This window comes from Oncorhynchus clarkii, unplaced genomic scaffold (genome assembly GCF_045791955.1).
Source record: "Oncorhynchus clarkii lewisi isolate Uvic-CL-2024 unplaced genomic scaffold, UVic_Ocla_1.0 unplaced_contig_10581_pilon_pilon, whole genome shotgun sequence".
NCBI classification, from domain to species: domain Eukaryota; kingdom Metazoa; phylum Chordata; class Actinopteri; order Salmoniformes; family Salmonidae; genus Oncorhynchus; species Oncorhynchus clarkii.
In genome coordinates this window covers 21,695-42,115 of record NW_027261087.1, presented here as the reverse complement: position 1 = coordinate 42,115, position 20,421 = coordinate 21,695, and the positions used below count along the sequence as shown (strand labels likewise).

General features: G+C 44.8%; 1 protein-coding gene across 1 annotated transcript in view; it reads right to left on the bottom strand.

Annotated features, from left to right (window-relative positions):
- LOC139404710 (probable E3 ubiquitin-protein ligase makorin-1) overlaps positions 1-17,899 on the bottom strand; it is a 48,861-nt gene extending 30,962 nt beyond the window's left edge. Inside the window, exons 1-2 of the mRNA XM_071147341.1 lie at positions 17,820-17,899; positions 16,737-16,871 (exon numbers count right to left, since the gene is read on the bottom strand). Of these exons, the coding sequence (XP_071003442.1) occupies positions 16,737-16,871; positions 17,820-17,887 (203 nt within the window). The 5' untranslated portion in view covers positions 17,888-17,899. The remainder of the gene's footprint in view (positions 1-16,736; positions 16,872-17,819) is intronic.
- Between the last annotated feature and the right edge of the window lie 2,522 nt (positions 17,900-20,421).

Below are 20,421 nucleotides of genomic sequence, written 5' to 3'. Positions count from 1 at the left end.
TAGTCTACACACAGCTATATAGAATCCCAACAGAGTACTAGTCTACACACAGCTATATAGAATCCCAACAGAGTACTAGTCTACACACAGCTATATAGAATCCCAACAGAGTACTAGTCTACACACAGCTATATAGAATCCCAGAGTACTAGTCTACACACAGCTATATAGAATCCCAACAGAGTACTAGTCTACACACAGCTATATAGAATCCCAGAGTACTAGTCTACACACAGCTATATAGAATCCCAGAGTACTAGTCTACACACAGCTATATAGAATCCCAGAGTACTAGTCTACACACAGCTATATAGAATCCCAACAGAGTACTAGTCTACACACAGCTATATAGAATCCCAACAGAGTACTAGTCTACACACAGCTATATAGAATCCCAACAGAGTACTAGTCTACACACAGCTATATAGAATCCCAGAGTACTAGTCTACACACAGCTATATAGAATCCCAACAGAGTACTAGTCTACACACAGCTATATAGAATCCCAACTGAGTGCTAGTCTACACACAGCTATATAGAATCCCAACAGAGTACTAGTCTACACACAGCTATATAGAATCCCAACAGAGTACTAGTCTACACACAGCTATATAGAATCCCAACAGAGTACTAGTCTACACACAGCTATATAGAATCCCAGAGTACTAGTCTACACACAGCTATATAGAATCCCAACAGAGTACTAGTCTACACACAGCTATATAGAATCCCAACAGAGTACTAGTCTACACACAGCTATATAGAATCCCAACAGAGTACTAGTCTACACAGAGCTATATAGAATCCCAGAGTACTAGTCTACACACAGCTATATAGAATCCCAACAGAGTACTAGTCTACACACAGCTATATAGAATCCCAACTGAGTGCTAGTCTACACACAGCTATATAGAATCCCAACAGAGTACTAGTCTACACACAGCTATATAGAATCCCAAGAGTACTAGTCTACACACAGCTATATAGAATCCCAACAGAGTGCTAGTCTACACACAGCTATATAGAATCCCAACAGAGTACTAGTCTACACACAGCTATATAGAATCCCAACTGAGTGCTAGTCTACACACAGCTATATAGAATCCCAGAGTACTAGTCTACACACAGCTATATAGAACCCAGAGTACTAGACTACACACAGCTATATAGAATCCCAACAGAGTACTAGTCTACACACAGCTATATAGAATCCCAACTGAGTACTAGTCTACACACAGCTATATAGAATCCCAGAGTACTAGTCTACACACAGCTATATAGAATCCCAGAGTACTAGTCTACACACAGCTATATAGAATCCCAGAGTACTAGTCTACACACAGCTATATAGAATCCCAACAGAGTACTAGTCTACACACAGCTATATAGAATCCCAACAGAGTACTAGTCTACACACAGCTATATAGAATCCCAGAGTACTAGTCTACACACAGCTATATAGAATCCCAACAGAGTACTAGTCTACACACAGCTATATAGAATCCCAGAGTACTAGTCTACACACAGCTATATAGAATCCCAACAGAGTACTAGTCTACACACAGCTATATAGAATCCCAACAGAGTACTAGTCTACACACAGCTATATAGAATCCCAACAGAGTACTAGTCTACACACAGCTATATAGAATCCCAACAGAGTACTAGTCTACACACAGCTATATAGAATCCCAACAGAGTACTAGTCTACACACAGCTATATAGAATCCCAACAGAGTACTAGTCTACACACAGCTATATAGAATCCCAGAGTACTAGTCTACACACAGCTATATAGAATCCCAACAGAGTACTAGTCTACACACAGCTATATAGAATCCCAACAGAGTACTAGTCTACACACAGCTATATAGAATCCCAACAGAGTACTAGTCTACACACAGCTATATAGAATCCCAGAGTACTAGTCTACACACAGCTATATAGAATCCCAACTGAGTACTAGTCTACACACAGCTATATAGAATCCCAACAGAGTACTAGTCTACACACAGCTATATAGAATCCCAGAGTACTAGTCTACACACAGCTATATAGAATCCCAACAGAGTACTAGTCTACACACAGCTATATAGAATCCCAGAGTACTAGTCTACACACAGCTATATAGAATCCCAGAGTACTAGTCTACACACAGCTATATAGAATCCCAACAGAGTGCTAGTCTACACACAGCTATATAGAATCCCAACAGAGTACTAGTCTACACACAGCTATATAGAATCCCAGAGTACTAGTCTACACACAGCTATATAGAATCCCAACAGAGTACTAGTCTACACACAGCTATATAGAATCCCAGAGTACTAGTCTACACACAGCTATATAGAATCCCAGAGTACTAGTCTACACACAGCTATATAGAACCCCAACAGAGTACTAGTCTACACACAGCTATATAGAATCCCAGAGTACTAGTCTACACACAGCTATATAGAATCCCAACAGAGTACTAGTCTACACACAGCTATATAGAATCCCAACAGAGTACTAGTCTACACACAGCTATATAGAATCCCAACAGAGTACTAGTCTACACACAGCTATATAGAATCCCAACAGAGTACTAGTCTACACACAGCTATATAGAATCCCAACAGAGTACTAGTCTACACACAGCTATATAGAATCCCAACAGAGTACTAGTCTACACACAGCTATATAGAATCCCAACAGAGTACTAGTCTACACACAGCTATATAGAATCCCAACAGAGTACTAGTCTACACACAGCTATATAGAATCCCAGAGTACTAGTCTACACACAGCTATATAGAATCCCAGAGTACTAGTCTACACACAGCTATATAGAATCCCAACAGAGTACTAGTCTACACACAGCTATATAGAATCCCAACAGAGTACTAGTCTACACACAGCTATATAGAATCCCAACAGAGTACTAGTCTACACACAGCTATATAGAATCCCAACAGAGTACTAGTCTACACACAGCTATATAGAATCCCAACAGAGTACTAGTCTACACACAGCTATATAGAATCTATATACTAGTCTACACACAGCTATATAGAATCCCAACAGAGTACTAGTCTACACACAGCTATATAGAACCCCAACAGAGTACTAGTCTACACACAGCTATATAGAATCCCAGAGTACTAGTCTACACACAGCTATATAGAATCCCAACAGAGTACTAGTCTACACACAGCTATATAGAATCCCAACAGAGTACTAGTCTACACACAGCTATATAGAATCCCAACAGAGTACTAGTCTACACACAGCTATATAGAATCCCAACAGAGTACTAGTCTACACACAGCTATATAGAATCCCAACAGAGTACTAGTCTACACACAGCTATATAGAATCCCAACAGAGTACTAGTCTACACACAGCTATATAGAATCCCAACAGAGTACTAGTCTACACACAGCTATATAGAATCCCAACAGAGTACTAGTCTACACACAGCTATATAGAATCCCAGAGTACTAGTCTACACACAGCTATATAGAATCCCAGAGTACTAGTCTACACACAGCTATATAGAATCCCAACAGAGTACTAGTCTACACACAGCTATATAGAATCCCAACAGAGTACTAGTCTACACACAGCTATATAGAATCCCAACAGAGTACTAGTCTACACACAGCTATATAGAATCCCAACAGAGTACTAGTCTACACACAGCTATATAGAATCCCAACAGAGTACTAGTCTACACACAGCTATATAGAATCCCAACAGAGTACTAGTCTACACACAGCTATATAGAATCCCAACAGAGTACTAGTCTACACACAGCTATATAGAATCCCAACAGAGTACTAGTCTACACACAGCTATATAGAATCCCAACTGAGTACTAGTCTACACACAGCTATATAGAATCCCAGAGTACTAGTCTACACACAGCTATATAGAATCCCAACAGAGTACTAGTCTACACACAGCTATATAGAATCCCAACTGAGTGCTAGTCTACACACAGCTATATAGAATCCCAACTGAGTACTAGTCTACACACAGCTATATAGAATCCCAACTGAGTGCTAGTCTACACACAGCTATATAGAATCCCAACTGAGTACTAGTCTACACACAGCTATATAGAATCCCAACAGAGTGCTAGTCTACACACGGCTATATAGAATCCCAACATAGGAGGTGGTCCCGTGTAACTCAGTTGGTAGAGCATAGCGCTTGCAATGCCAGGGTTGTGGGTTCGGTTCCCACGGTGGGGGGCCAGTATGATAATGTGATCCCTCTACTGTAAATTGGATAAGAGCGTCTGCTAAATGACTAACATCAATGTAGTAGTAGTCTACACACCGGTATATAGGGGCGGCAGGTTGGTCTAATAAACGAAAGGTTGCTAGATCGAATCCCCCGAGCTGACAAGGTAAACATCTGTCGTTCTGCCCCTGGTAGGCCGTCATTGTAAATAAGAATTTAGTCTTAACATGCAGATGTATGTGCCGATACAGTTCTGTATGTACACACACAAAAACACAAAACAAGACTAGTTGTTAACAAGTGACGGCGAGAGAAGTTGCGTCTAACAATAGTGGTAACTGTTTTTGGTTTGTGATCTGAAGTGTTTTGTTTTTGTAGAGTGATTCAAATTGGTTGTTTCTAAAAAAAAAAAATGGATGACTAATTCTTAACCGCCATTTTAATAAAATCGACAAGACCGGACTTCTCTAAGAAATCCAGACGTTCTGGTTGAAATGGGGGGAGAACCTGAAAGTTGTGTCTAACTTCTCTCTCCGTCATTTTGGACTCCGACTTGACATGTAAGAAACATGTGAAGAAGGTGGTCAACACGGTTACGGTTGGATTATCCAGCTTTAGGTTTGAATAAAAAGGCCTTTCCTTCCTCTGGAGGCCTGCTGTGATGTTCTCACATGCTGGTCACAAGCAGAAACCAATTGAATAAACCCCCCTCCACTTCTTCCTCCCTCCTCCACTTCTTCCTCCCTCCTCCACTTCTTCCTCCCTCCTCCACTTCTTCCTCCCTCCTCCACTTCTTCCTCCCTCCTCCACTTCTTCCTCCATCCTCCACTTCTTCCTCCATCCTCCACTTCTTCCTCCATCCTCCACTTCTTCCTCCATCCTCCACTTCTTCCTCCATCCTCCACTTCTTCCTCCCCAATCCACTATCCCTCTTCTTCCCTACCCCTCTTCTTCCTCCCTCCTAAACCCCCCCTCCACTTCTTCCTCCCTCCTCCACTTCTTCCTCCCTCCTCCACTTCTTCCTCCCTCCTCCACCCCTCTCCTTCCTCCCCCCCCCTCTTCCTCCCTCCCTCTTCTTCCTCCCTCATCTAGCCCCCCTATGGAATAATGAGGGCTGATACATCCCCAACATCCCCAACTGGCGGAGGAAAGTTCCAGCAGCAACACAATGGTACACATGTTCAAGTCCTCCTTTAGGTCTAGTTACATACCAACAGGTCAATGCTACACATGTTCAAGTCCTCTCAGTGGGTTGGCTGGTAGTCAAATAAATACTCTGTATGGAAAAGTAGAAGTTCCCCTTTAGGTCTAGTTACATAACAACAACAGGTCAATGCCACACCGGTTCTGGTCTAAGCCGTCTCAGTGGGAAGGCTAGAAGGCAATTGCTCACAGAGTCAGCAGCCTATGTATGGACTATGTAAATCCTTGTTATTACCATCTAGGCTAGACGCATAACAAAAGCACATTGAGTGCATCCCAAATAGCACCCTTATCCCGATATAGTGCACTACATTTGATAAGGGCCCTGAGTCAAAAGTAGTGCACTAAATAGGGAAAAGGGAGCCTTTTTGGGGACATGGACAATTCCCTAGACAGACAGTTGACCTGGGAGCATGCTAGCAGCGGTAACTATGGGATGGTAACTATGGGGATGCTGCTAAAAGCAGACCAATAGGAGAGAGACGCTGTCTGAATGAACTGGTTGAACTCTTGTTCTTGGTTTAAAGACTCAATGAGAAGTCTACAAACAGCTGTGGTGGGAATGAGTTCAGTGAGATTTCTTGGGACGTGACGTAGGCTAGGACTCCCACACTTGACGACATAAACAGCATCGTGGCTCCTGGATATCATTGATTTAGCCTATTGTTTAAAATAAAAAAAATACGCAAATAGTAGTCCATTTAAAACATGTTTGCTCGTACCTGCTAGCCCATTACAAAACTCACTTCACGTAATACATACCATTACTCGAGTGAGTATCTCAACTCGGCACAATTAAAACATGTTCACTCGTACCTGCTAGCCCATTACAAAACTCTCACTTCACATAATACATACGATTACTCGAGTGAGTATCTCAACTCGGCACAATTAAAACATGTTTACTCGGCGCCATTTCAGTCTCAATCCCATTTCCCAGCCTGCCATTTTGTTTTTTAAAACAGATAACACCAGGAAAGGCCTTGCTTGGGCAAACATTGCTAGGAGTAACACAACAACACAGCATAGAATTACAACCCAAGATTATTTACACAGTAAGAGACATTGTAGGGCAGTCGGACTTCCTCAGAACACAATGTAAATACGAGTGTTTGATTTGGAGTGTTTTTGAGTTGTTGGGTAATTGTCATGTTGACCTAGCTAGCTTGGTCGGTTTGGACCATCTTGCCCACTCCAACGGTCATTGTAACGACAAACCATAGGAGTTGGCAAGACCTCAAACATCTGGGACCAGGCTAATGCTTTACATTTTAGTCATCTCTCTTATCTAGAGAGACTTCCAGTTCGTGCAATCATCTCCATCGCCCGCTTCACACCAAAGCCTGCCCGCTTCACACCAAAGCCTGCCCGCTTCACACCAAAGCCTGCCCGCTTCACACCAAAGCCTGCCCGCTTCACACCAAAGCCTGCCCGCTTCACACCAAAGCTCCGCCCGCTTCACACCAAAGCCAGCCCGCTTCACACCAAAGCCTGCCCGCTTCACACCAAAGCCAGCCCGCTTCACACCAAAGCCCGCCCGCTTCACACCAAAGCCAGCCCGCTTCACACCAAAGCCCGCCCGCTTCACACCAAAGCCTGCTTCACACCACAGCCTGCTGAATTAACAATAACTATTTTTTTTAAAACTTTCGGCACAAATGAAAAACGCGGCACCCACCCATGGCTGACTGTCTCAGCATCGTTTGGCGTTCGACTCGCCACATGGACGTGCAGTTACAAGCCTGCTGGGAGAGTTAGCGGCTGGCGGAACGAGCAATATCCACCGCCGTAGTACGGATGGAGCCTGACCTGGAATGTGAAGGTCACTGTCGTAGTACGGATGGAGCCTGACCTGGAATGTGAAGGTCACTGTCGTAGTACGGATGGAGCCTGACCTGGAATGTGAAGGTCACTGTCGTAGTACGGATGGAGCCTGACCTGGAATGTGAAGGTCACTGTCGTAGTACGGATGGAGCCTGACCTGGAATGTGAAGGTCACTGTCGTAGTACAGATGGAGCCTGACCTGGAATGTGAAGGTCACCGTCGTAGTACGGACGGAGCATGACCTGGAATGTGAAGGTCACTGTCGTAGTACGGATGGAGCCTGACCTGGAATGTGAAGGTCACTGTCGTAGTACGGATGGAGCCTGACCTGGAATGTGAAGGTCACTGTCGTAGTACGGATGGAGCCTGACCTGGAATGTGAAGGTCACTGTCGTAGTACAGATGGAGCCTGACCTGGAATGTGAAGGTCACCGTCGTAGTACAGATGGAGTCTGACCTGGAATGTGAAGGTCACTGTCGTAGTACGGATGGAGCCTGACCTGGAATGTGAAGGTCACTGTCGTAGTACGGATGGAGCCTGACCTGGAATGTGAAGGTCACTGTCGTAGTATGGATGGAGCCTGACCTGGAATGTGAAGGTCACTGTCGTAGTACGGATGGAGCCTGACCTGGAATGTGAAGGTCACTGTCGTAGTACGGATGGAGCCTGACCTGGAATGTGAAGGTCACTGTCGTAGTACGGATGGAGTCTGACCTGGAATGTGAAGGTCACTGAAGCTGGGATGGTTTTCTAAGTAGCTCTATATTGCTTCCTGGGATACCCCTCAGGTGGGTGATAGATAATGTTAAGCTTCAGGGGACAAGTGACAGCATTTAAAATGAGGAGGAGATGGACAGGTGAGAGAATCTCCACATAGGAGAAACGAATAGCCCTGTGCAAAAACCTCCATGACCCAGATGCTCTCAGACGATGAGAGAAAACATGGTCAGATGAAGAAACAGCAGCTGGAGGCGCAGTGTGCTCTGGGTAATCTATGTCTCCATCAGGGCAATAGGCTGATATGACGGCAGATGTTGTCCCATTACTAGGGCCCTTAATGATCTCTAGCCTGGTTGATCCCCGGTATGGGTATGTGTGTGCGTGCAAGCAACGTGAACAACATGTTGACATTAGGAAACCGCTGTGGCGTTTCGTAGCGTTGCGTTCTTAGGTGTCAGATGATTCCCCGGAAGAGAATTCCACTACATAGCCTGCTAACTGTTCTCAGAAGAAAAGCTGACTGACCAGTCTCAGTCAATACTAAAACATACTGTATCCTACTGCCGTCTCAGTCAATACTAAACACACTGTATCCTACTGCCGTCAATACTAAACATACTGTATCCTACTGCCGTCTCAGTCAAAACTAAACATACTGTATCCTACTGCAGTCTCAGTCAATACTAAACATACTGTATCCTACTGCAGTCTCAGTCAATACTAAACATACTGTATCCTACTGTCGCCAATACTAAAACACTGTATCCTACTGCCGTCTCAGTCAAAACTAAACATACTGTATCCTACTGCAGTCTCAGTCAATACTAAACATACTGTATCCTACTGCTGTCTCCGTCAATACTAAACATACTGTATCCTACTGCCGTCTCCGTCTCAGTCAATACTAAACATACTGTATCCTACTGCCGTCTCAGTCAATACTAAACATACTGTATCCTACTGCTGCTGCCGTCAATACTAAACATACTGTATCCTACTGCCGTCAATACTAAAACATACTGTATCCTACTGCAGTCTCTGTCAATACTAAACATACTGTATCCTACTGCCGTCTCAGTCAATACTAAACATACTGTATCCTACTGCAGTCTCAGTCAATACTAAACATACTGTATCCTACTGCAGTCTCAGTCAATACTAAACATACTGTATCCTACTGCCGTCTCAGTCAATACTAAACATACTGTATCCTACTGCAGTCTCAGTCAATACTAAACATACTGTATCCTACTGCAGTCTCAGTCAATACTAAACATACTGTATCCTACTGTCGCCAATACTAAAACACTGTATCCTACTGCCGTCTCAGTCAAAACTAAACATACTGTATCCTACTGCAGTCTCAGTCAATACTAAACATACTGTATCCTACTGCCGCCAACACTAAAACACTGTATCCTACTGCCGTCTCAGTCAATACTAAACATACTGTATCCTACTGCAGTCAATACTAAACATACTGTATCCTACTGCCGTCTCCATCAATACAAAACATACTGTATCCTACTGCCGTCTCAGTCAATACTAAAACATACTGTATCCTACTGCCGTCTCAGTCAATACTAAAACATACTGTATCCTACTGCCGTCTCAGTCAATACTAAAACATACTGTATCCTACTGCCGTCTCAGTCAATACTAAAACATACTGTATCCTACTGCCGTCTCAGTCAATACTAAAACATACTGTATCCTACTGCCGTCTCCGTCAATACTAAACATACTGTATCCTACTGCCGTCTCAGTCAATACTAAAACATGCTGTATCCTACTGCCGTCTCAGTCAATACTAAAACATACTGTATCCTACTGCTGTCTCCGTCTCCGTCAATACTAAACATACTGTATCCTACTGCCGTCTCCGTCTCAGTCAATACTAAACATACTGTATCCTACTGCCGTCTCAGTCAATACTAAACATACTGTATCCTACCGCCGTCTCAGTCAATACTAAACATACTGTATCCTACTGCCGTCTCAGTCTCAGTCAATACTAAACATACTGTATCCTACTGCAGTCAATACTAAACATACTGTATCCTACTGCAGTCTCAGTCAATACTAAACATACTGTATCCTACTGCAGTCTCAGTCAATACTAAACATACTGTATCCTACTGCTGTCTCCGTCTCAGTCAATACTAAAACATACTGTATCCTACTGCTGTCTCCGTCTCAGTCAATACTAAACATACTGTATCCTGCTGCCGTCAATACTAAACATACTGTATCCTACCGCCGTCAATACTAAACATACTGTATCCTACTGCCGTCAATACTAAACATACTGTATCCTACTGCCGTCTCCGTCAATACTAAACATACTGTATCCTACTGCCGTCTCCGTCAATACTAAACATACTGTATCCTACCGCCGTCAATACTAAACATACTGTATCCTACTGCCGTCAATACTAAACATACTGTATCCTACTGCCGTCAATACTAAACATACTGTATCCTACTGCCGTCTCAGTCAATACTAAACATACTGTATCCTGCTGCAGTCTCCGTCTCAGTCAATACTAAACATACTGTATCCTACTGCCGTCTCAGTCTCAGTCAATACTAAACATACTGTATCCTACTGCCGTCTCAGTCAATACTAAACATACTGTATCCTACTGCCGTCTCAGTCAATACTAAACATACTGTATCCTACTGCCGTCTCAGTCAATACTAAACATACTGTATCCTACCGCCGTCTCAGTCAATACTAAACATACTGTATCCTACTGCTGCTGCCGTCAATACTAAACATACTGTATCCTACTGCCGTCTCAGTCAATACTAAACATACTGTATCCTACTGCCGTCAATACTAAACATACTGTATCCTGCAGCCAATGGCATCTAAGATGTAAACACAGCCTTTGATTGGCTGTCAGTGTGTTAACTGAAGCTCCCAAAGACTGAAATAATATATCTGTTTGAGTGCACTTGAAGTATGCAGAATGCAATACGAACGGTCTTTATCATTCTTGGCATCCGACCGCAATGCGCTACACAGGGTGGTGTGGACAGCCCAGTACATCACTGGGGCTGAGCTCCCTGCCATCCAGGACCGCTATACCAGGCGGTGTCAGAGGGTAGTGTATACAGCCCAGTACATCACTGGGGCAGAGCTCCCTGCCATCCAGGACCTCTATACCAGGCGGTGTCAGAGGGTAGTGTATACAGCCCAGTACATCACTGGGGCCGAGCTCCCTGCCATCCAGGACCGCTATACCAGGCGGTGTCAGAGGGTAGTGTATACAGCCCAGTACATCACTGGGGCAGAGCTCCCTGCCATCCAGGACCTCTATACCAGGCGGTGTCAGAGGGTAGTGTATACAGCCCAGTACATCACTGGGGCTGAGCTCCCTGCCATCCAGGACCTCTATACCAGGACCTCGATACCTCCTTCCGTGATTGGCAGACGTAGTACCATGGATAGTACACAAGTTCTGATTGGTTTACAGTTTGGTACTCCGCAGCGTTTGCCTGTCCAGCTAGCGAACTTAAGTACTTTGAAATAATTTCCAAAAATTGACTTTGCCAAACAGAAATGTGTTCAGAATAAATAAATACACAAAATGTAAAAACAAGCTCCTCCCTCCACAGTAGTGCCGAGTGGTTAACCAACATTACTTTTTTCATTATTTATTTTTAAAACAAATTGACCGACATCAATTACTTGAATTCCATTTCGTTCTGGTATTTGTGAGCCCAACACGCAGTTTCTCTAGAGAGAAATCAAATAATTTGAGAGAAATCTGGGAAATCAAGTTAGGAATGATGTAGGAAGTGGTAGTTTTCATTAAGCAAATATTCAACCTAGTTCAGCGCAGAAATGTGGTAATTACCTACAATGACCATAATTCATTGCGCCATTTTTTTTTCCGACTCAAGAGAGTGATCAGAGAGAAAGAGGCGAAGCGAGAGGTTTTACTCTTAGCAAAATAAGTACAATGACTTTCTATGGGCTTATTTTGGATCTAAGCTTGTCACCTTGCCTTCCTGCCTTTGGGAAAATGACTGCCATTGTTAGGGCCAGGGGCATGAGCATCTCATCATTATTTACAGATCTTTGGACGGGATACACTTTCTACACCTGCTACGTTGGGCTAGATACACTCAGAGAGCACATGAGAGAGAAACTTACAAAACAACGACAGGGACAGAGACAGTTTGTGAAAGTATACCTCATCTACTATGAAGAACTAGTAGAATGATTTTCAGACAGCTCTGCAGCCATACTTGGGCAGGCTAGCTAAGTAGAATGAGTACAGACCACAGGCATTGCAGTGTGGGCAGGCTAGCTAAGTAGAATGAGTACAGACTACAGGCAGTGCAGTGTGGGCAGGCTAGCTAAGTAGAATGACTACAGACAGTACAGTGTGGGCAGGCTAGCTAAGTAGAATGAGTACAGACTACAGGCAGTGCAGTGTGGGCAGGCTAGCTAAGTAGAATGAGTACAGACTACAGGCAGTGCAGTGTGGGCAGGCTAGCTAAGTAGAATGAGTACAGACTACAGGCAGTGCAGTGTGGGCAGGCTAGCTAAGTAGAATGAGTACAGACTACAGGCAGTGCAGTGTGGGCAGGCTAGCTAAGTAGAATGAGTACAGACTACAGGCAGTGCAGTGTGGGCAGGCTAGCTAAGTAGAATGAGTACAGACTACAGGCAGTGCAGTGTGGGCAGGCTAGCTAAGTAGAATGAGTACAGACTACAGGCAGTGCAGTGTGGGCAGGCTAGCTAAGTAGAATGAGTACAGACTACAGGCAGTGCAGTGTGGGCAGGCTAGCTAAGTAGAATGAGTACAGACTACAGGCAGTGCAGTGTGGGCAGGCTAGCTAAGTAGAATGAGTACAGACAGTACAGTGTGGGCAGGCTAGCTAAGTAGAATGAGTACAGACTACAGGCAGTGCAGTGTGGGCAGGCTAGCTAAGTATAATGAGTACAGACAGTGCAGTGTGGGCAGGCTAGCTAAGTAGAATGAGTACAGACTACAGGCAGTGCAGTGTGGGCAGGCTAGCTAAGTAGAATGAGTACAGACTACAGACAGTACAGTGTGGGCAGGCTAGCTAAGTAGAATGAGTACAGACTACAGGCAGTGCAGTGTGGGCAGGCTAGCTAAGTAGAATGACTACAGACAGTACAGTGTGGGCAGGCTAGCTAAGTAGAATGACTACAGACAGTACAGTGTGGGCAGGCTAGCTAAGTAGAATGAGTACAGACAGTACAGTGTGGGCAGGCTAGCTAAGTAGAATGAGTACAGACTACAGGCAGTACAGTGTGGGCAGGCTAGCTAAGTAGAATGAGTACAGACTACAGGCAGTGCAGTGTGGGCAGGCTAGCTAAGTAGAATGAGTACAGACAGTACAGTGTGGGCAGGCTAGCTAAGTAGAATGAGTACAGACTACAGGCAGTGCAGTGTGGGCAGGCTAGCTAAGTAGAATGAGTACAGACTACAGGCAGTGCAGTGTGGGCAGGCTAGCTAAGTAGAATGACTACAGACAGTACAGTGTGGGCAGGCTAGCTAAGTAGAATGAGTACAGACTACAGGCAGTGCAGTGTGGGCAGGCTAGCTAAGTAGAATGAGTACAGACTACAGGCAGTGCAGTGTGGGCAGGCTAGCTAAGTAGAATGAGTACAGACTACAGGCAGTGCAGTGTGGGCAGGCTAGCTAAGTAGAATGAGTACAGACTACAGGCAGTGCAGTGTGGGCAGGCTAGCTAAGTAGAATGAGTACAGACTACAGGCAGTGCAGTGTGGGCAGGCTAGCTAAGTAGAATGAGTACAGACAGTACAGTGTGGGCAGGCTAGCTAAGTAGAATGAGTACAGACTACAGGCAGTGCAGTGTGGGCAGGCTAGCTAAGTAGAATGAGTACAGACAGTGCAGTGTGGGCAGGCTAGCTAAGTAGAATGAGTACAGACTACAGGCAGTGCAGTGTGGGCAGGCTAGCTAAGTAGAATGAGTACAGACTACAGGCAGTGCAGTGTGGGCAGGCTAGCTAAGTAGAATGAGTACAGACAGTACAGTGTGGGGCAGGACAAAGTTAGACGGCCTGGCTGGCTGCTACTGCCTGAACAGAGATGAGGTGATCAGGCTACTTTAAGGAATGAAAAATAAGTCATTAAAGAAAACTAAAGTAATATACAAAACTGAAATATGTATAATTTCATAGACGTCTACCCAATGTGGAACGCCGAGACAATGGAATATTTTTACTGTTCTGGCAATTCAATGTTCACTATTTTTGGGCTTTGGAATTTCCATTAAAAAGAGCTATAAAATAATTGTAACGCCATTATTTTATAATGTATTTCATGTAAATATCTGAACCAGACCTCAAAAAGCACCAAATCTCTCAGCACCAAATCTCTCAGCACCAAATCTCTCAGCACGACTTGGCAGAGTTCTAGAATCTCAAAAACTAAAGCAGATAGCATGCTATGGCCCACTACCCACAAGGCAGCATGCTATGGCCCATCACCTACAAGGCAGCTTGCTATGGCCCACTACCCACAAGGCAGCATGCTATGGCCCATCACCTACAAGGCAGCATGCTATGGCCCACTACCCACAAGGCAGCATGCTATGGCCCATCACCTACAAGGCAGCATGCTATGGCCCACTACCCACAAGGCAGCATGCTATGGCCCATCACCTACAAGGCAGCATGCTATGGCCCATCACCTACAAGGCAGCATGCTATGGCCCATCACCTACAAGGCAGCATGCTATGGCCCATCACCTACAAGGCAGCTTGCTACGGCCCACCACCTACAAGGCAGCTTGCTACGGCCCACCACCTACAAGGCAGCTTGCTACGGCCCACCACCTACAAGGCAGCTTGCTATGGCCCACCACCTACAAGGCAGCATGCTATGGCCCATCACCTACAAGGCAGCATGCTATGGCCCACCACCTACAAGGCAGCTTGCTATGGCCCACCACCTACAAGGCAGCTAGTTATGGCCCACCACCTACAAGGCAGCTAGTTATGGCCCACCACCTACAAGGCAGCTTGCTATGGCCCAACACCTACAAGGCAGCCTGTTATGGCCCACCACCTACAAGGCAGCCTGTTATGGCCCACCACCTACAAGGCAGCCTGTTATGGCCCACCACCTACAAGGCAGCCTGTTATGGCCCACCACCCACAAGGCAGCTAGTTATGGCCCACCACCTACAAGGCAGCTTGTTATGGCCCAACACCTACAAGGCAGCCTGTTATGGCCCACCACCTACAAGGCAGCCTGTTATGGCCCACCACCTACAAGGCAGCCTGTTATGGCCCACCACCTACAAGGCAGCCTGTTATGGCCCACCACCCACAAGGCAGCTAGTTATGGCCCACCACCTACAAGACAGCCTGTTATGGCCAACCACCTACAAGGCAGCCTGTTATGGCCCACCACCTACAAGGCAGCCTGTTATGGCCCACCACCTACAAGGCAGCATGCTATGGCCCACCACCCACAAGGCAGCCTGTTATGGCCCACCACCTACAAGGCAGCTTGTTATGGCCCAACACCTACAAGGCAGCCTGTTATGGCCAACCACCTACAAGGCAGCCTGTTATGGCCAACCACCTACAAGGCAGCCTGTTATGGCCCACCACCTACAAGGCAGCCTGCTATGGCCCACCACCCACAAGGCAGCTTGCTATGGCCCACCACCTACAAGGCAGCTTGCTATATGGCCCACCACCTACAAGGCAGCTTGCTATATGGCCCACCACCTACAAGGCAGCTTGCTATGGCCCACCACCTACAAGGCAGCTTGCTATGTCCCACCACCTACAAGGCAGCTTGCTATGGCCCACCACCTACAAGGCAGCTTGCTATGGCCAACCACCTACAAGGCAGCTTGCTATATCCCACCACCTACAAGGCAGCCTGTTATGGCCCACCACCTACAAGACAGCCTGTTATGGCCAACCACCTACAAGGCAGCTTGCTATATGGCCCACCACCTACAAGGCAGCTTGTTATGTCCCACCACCTACAAGGCAGCTTGCTATGGCCCAACACCTACAAGGCAGCTTGCTATATGGCCCACCACCCACAAGGCAGCTTGCTATGTCCCACCACCTACAAGGCAGCATGCTATGGCCCACCACCCACAAGGCAGCTTGTTATGTCCCACCACCTACAAGGCAGCATGCTATGGCCCAACACCTACAAGGCAGCTTGTTATGTCCCACCACCTACAAGGCAGCTTGCTATGGCCCAACACCTACAAGGCAGCTTGCTATGGCCCAACACCTACAAGGCAGCTTGCTATATGGCCCACCACCTACAAGGCAGCTTGCTATATGGCCCACCACCTACAAGGCAGCTTGCTATATGGCCCACCACCTACAAGGCAGCTTGCTATATGGCCCACCACCTACAAGGCAGCATGCTATGGCCCACCACCTACAAGGCAGCATGCTACGGCCCACCACCTACAAGGCAGCTTGCTATGTCCCACCACCTACAAGGCAGCATGCTACGGCCCACCACCTACACGGCAGCTTGCTACGGCCCACCACCTACACGGCAGCTTGCTACGGCCCACCACCTACACGGCAGCTTGCTATATGTCCCACCACCTACAAGGCAGCATGCTACGGCCCACCACCTACAAGGCAGCTTGCTACGGCCCACCACCTACAAGGCAGCGTGCTACGGCCCACCACCTACAAGGCAGCTTGCTACGGCCCACCACCTACAGGGAACATATTAAACTTTAAATAATATTTACCTGCACCGGTCGCCGAACACACAGTTTCCTTTCTGAAAGAACTTGCAAATCATAGCTGCAACTGGTTGACTGGTGTTGAGATCATGGGAATATCGACAGTTGGTGCCTTCTTTGCAAAGCCCATGCATGAAATACCTGCGAATAAACCAAAGACAAAACAAAAAGTCACACAAATAATTTGAAATGTGCTCTGTTGAAACACCTGCGAAAGGGAAAGACAAAATGGGAATAAATGTCTGCTGAAGTTATTTCACATCGATTACAAACAGAGGTGTTCAAACAAACAGCCTGAATGTAGCTGTTGAACCGAACGATGATGCTCGTTGTAAAACGTCACAGTGGGAACATGAAGACTAGAAACAATTCTTCCTGTTATCAATAAAACAAATGTATCACTTGGGACAAAATTAAGGCCTAAATGATACCATTATTCCAGGAGCTTTGACTCAATACTCCATTGGTGTAACTCCAACTAATATCCAGCGGAATTCAGAGACCAGTGGACAGCTAGTAAACACAGTAGCACTATTACAGAACTGGCATTGACGGTGATGACCACGTTCAGAGTGTAATTCACATTATATAACACAGTAAACACTGACTTATGTAATTCTAGCTAGTTAGCTGGTTGTCTCTACCGCATTTCAGCTTTGGTCGAGGAATGAGAGCTCTGCGAAATATCCAACCATATTTACACCCCCCGGAATCATTTCAGTGTTTGGCTGATAAATATAATCATATTAAACCATTTTATGATTTTAATTATATTGAATTCAGCCTCTATTTGCCGCTGGGTCTCCGTGCGTTTTCCTTTTGTGTTGCCATTGCGGATGTTACTGTGTATCACTTTGAATCGTACGGGGGAATTTCTCTCTAGTTAATAATGTCTCAACTGCAGGACGAAGCCGTTTTACCGTCGGCTGCCTGTATCACAACAAAACACAGCTGGGCTTGCTACCGGAGCACAAAAGACGGCGTTGTAAAGTCGCTTAACAAACGGCCAAAACCCTCGGCGTTTTGGTTACAAACCATGGACAACATCAACATAGTGGTGCTAAATTGATCCCCGGGTCTGGTCGTTACCTGCAGGTGACGTGTTTGGTCCAGGCTCCTGGTATTGCTGGAGCCGCTGTAGCTGCTGCCTCCGCCATTGCTGTTATGTTGAGGTTGAAGCCCAGTACCCGGATCTTCCCGGAAAGTCGAGCTCCGAATCGGGAATCTTCGGAAAATCGAGATATTTTACCGGATGTATAAATGTGAAGCATCCGGTTGGGTCAAATATGGGGATGAGAAGAAGCCCAGTGGACGGCAGTGGAGAAGTTCGAGGGCGATTCATTTTGGCCGAGATTATGCAAATTCTCATCTATGAATAATTTTATCTCAATACAGTCTTCTGTTCCCAAAACTAGAATTTGTTACAACAGGGTGGACTAATTATTGTTGATTTTACCCTTTGCCAAAGTTGTAAAATGTTTTGTTGTTTAGGAGCGTAGGCATCCCCTAACGGAAATATGCAAATAATGTTAGAACGCACCAATAGGATCTAGCTAGCTAGGATCTGCTCCCTGCTTGCTTCTTCCGCCCACTATGACTAATTTGTTCCCATCGAAAACGACAGGCTGGCATATCTTGGGTCAGTTGTAAAAAATCTTTGATTCACATTATGAGGTCATAATAAAACTGACAGAACAGATATGCTGTTATGCAAATGCAACATCACATCCTGAGGTGTGCAGCGGTCTAAGGCACTGCATCGCCAGTGCTAGAGGCGTCACTACAGACCTTGGTTCGATCCCGGGCTGTATTACAACCGGCTGTGATCGTCCCATAGGGTGACGCCAATTGGCCTAGCGTCATCCGGGTAAGTGGAGGGTTTGGCCGGGGTAGGCTGTCATTGTAAATAAGAATTTGTTCTTAACCGACTTGTCTAGTTAAAAAAATATATATATATATATATATACTTTTTTTTACATCGATTGCTTAATCACCCTTTCATATCAGAATTTACACAAAGTCATTTAAGAAGTAGACAATTCATTATGATGTAGTTGTAACACTATCTACGTGTTCAGAGAACAAAATGGAGCTCAACTCAACTCAACTGAATGAAAGAACAGGAACAAATGCATAGATTCTCTTAACTACAGATTCTAACACCAGATAATGTGAGTTAAACACATTTCTTTGGAATCCATTATTATTTTACATTTATTTAACTAGGCAAGGCAGTTATTCACAATGGGGCGGCAGGGTAGCCTAGTGGTTAGCGCGTTGGACTAGTAACCGGAAGGTTGCAAGTTCAAACCCCCGAGCTGACAAGGTACAAATCTGTCGTTCTGCCCCTGAACAAGGCACTGTTAACCCCACTGTTCCTAGGCCAGTTAACCCACTGTTCATAGGCAGTTAACCCACTGTTCCTAGACCACCACTGTTTCTAGGCCGTCATTGAAAATAATAATGTGTTCTTAACTGACTTGCCTGGTTAAATAAAGGTACAATAAAAAATGATGGTGGGTTTTGTTCAGGGGCAGAATGCTTTACCTTCGATCTTGCAACCTTTCAGTTACTGGCACAACACTCGGCTACCTGGTTATACTGGGAGTGACCCAGTGGGAATACAATTGTAACACCAGATAAAAATGTGAGTTAGCAAAAAAATAAGTTTTTGGTATTTTTTTTTTATACATGACACTTTGGGGTGGAAACCCTCCCGTCTCAACCAATGAGAAGACTTGAAATAGACAAGATGACGAACTTCATGGAGCAAAGTAAATAATTGTCAACCAACCTCAGCGATACCGTCTTTGATTTGTGGAAACAAGAGTCTCATAAAATGTTCACTTCCAGTTGCAAGCTCAGTTAATTAAAATAAATATTTACTTTGCTCCATGAAGTTCGTCATCTTGTCTATTTCAAGTCTTCTCATTGGTTGAGACGGGAGGGTTTCCACCCCAAAGTGTCATGTATAAAAAAAAAAATACCAAAAACTTTTTTTTTTTGCTAACTCACATTTTTATCTGGTGTTACAATTGTATTCCCACTGGGTCAGTCTAGACACCCTAAACAGGAAATCCTATTGACTTACTCCCAAAGGAGTTGTTGAATTTCACAGGTCTGTGTGTGTCGCTGCTGGGGGGGGGGGGGGGGGGGGGGGCAGATCATTCCATTTCCATCCCTTTCCAATCCTCTGCTACATCAATACTTCAACCCCTGTGAACTTCATAGTATGTAGTAAATCAAATCAAATCCAAGTGTATAGGTCTCGTACGCTGATTTGCAGATGTTATCGCAGTAGCAGTAGCAGTAGTAGTAGAAATGCAGCAGTGCAGTAATATCTAGCAACACGATAACAATACACACATCCATCCAAAAGTGAATGAGCTGTCAAGAGTCCTGAATATAAATATATATAAATATAAATATATATAAATATAAATATATATACATATAAATATAAATATAAATATATATAAATATAAATATATATAAATATAAATATATATAAATATAAATATATATAAATATAAATATAAATATATATGTACAGGGCATTGGGAAAGTATTCAGACCCCTTCCCTTGTTCCACATTTAGTTCAATTCCAGCCTTATTCTAAAATGGATGAAATAAAACAGGTTCCTCATCAATCTACAATATCCCATAATGACATCACAATACCCCATAATG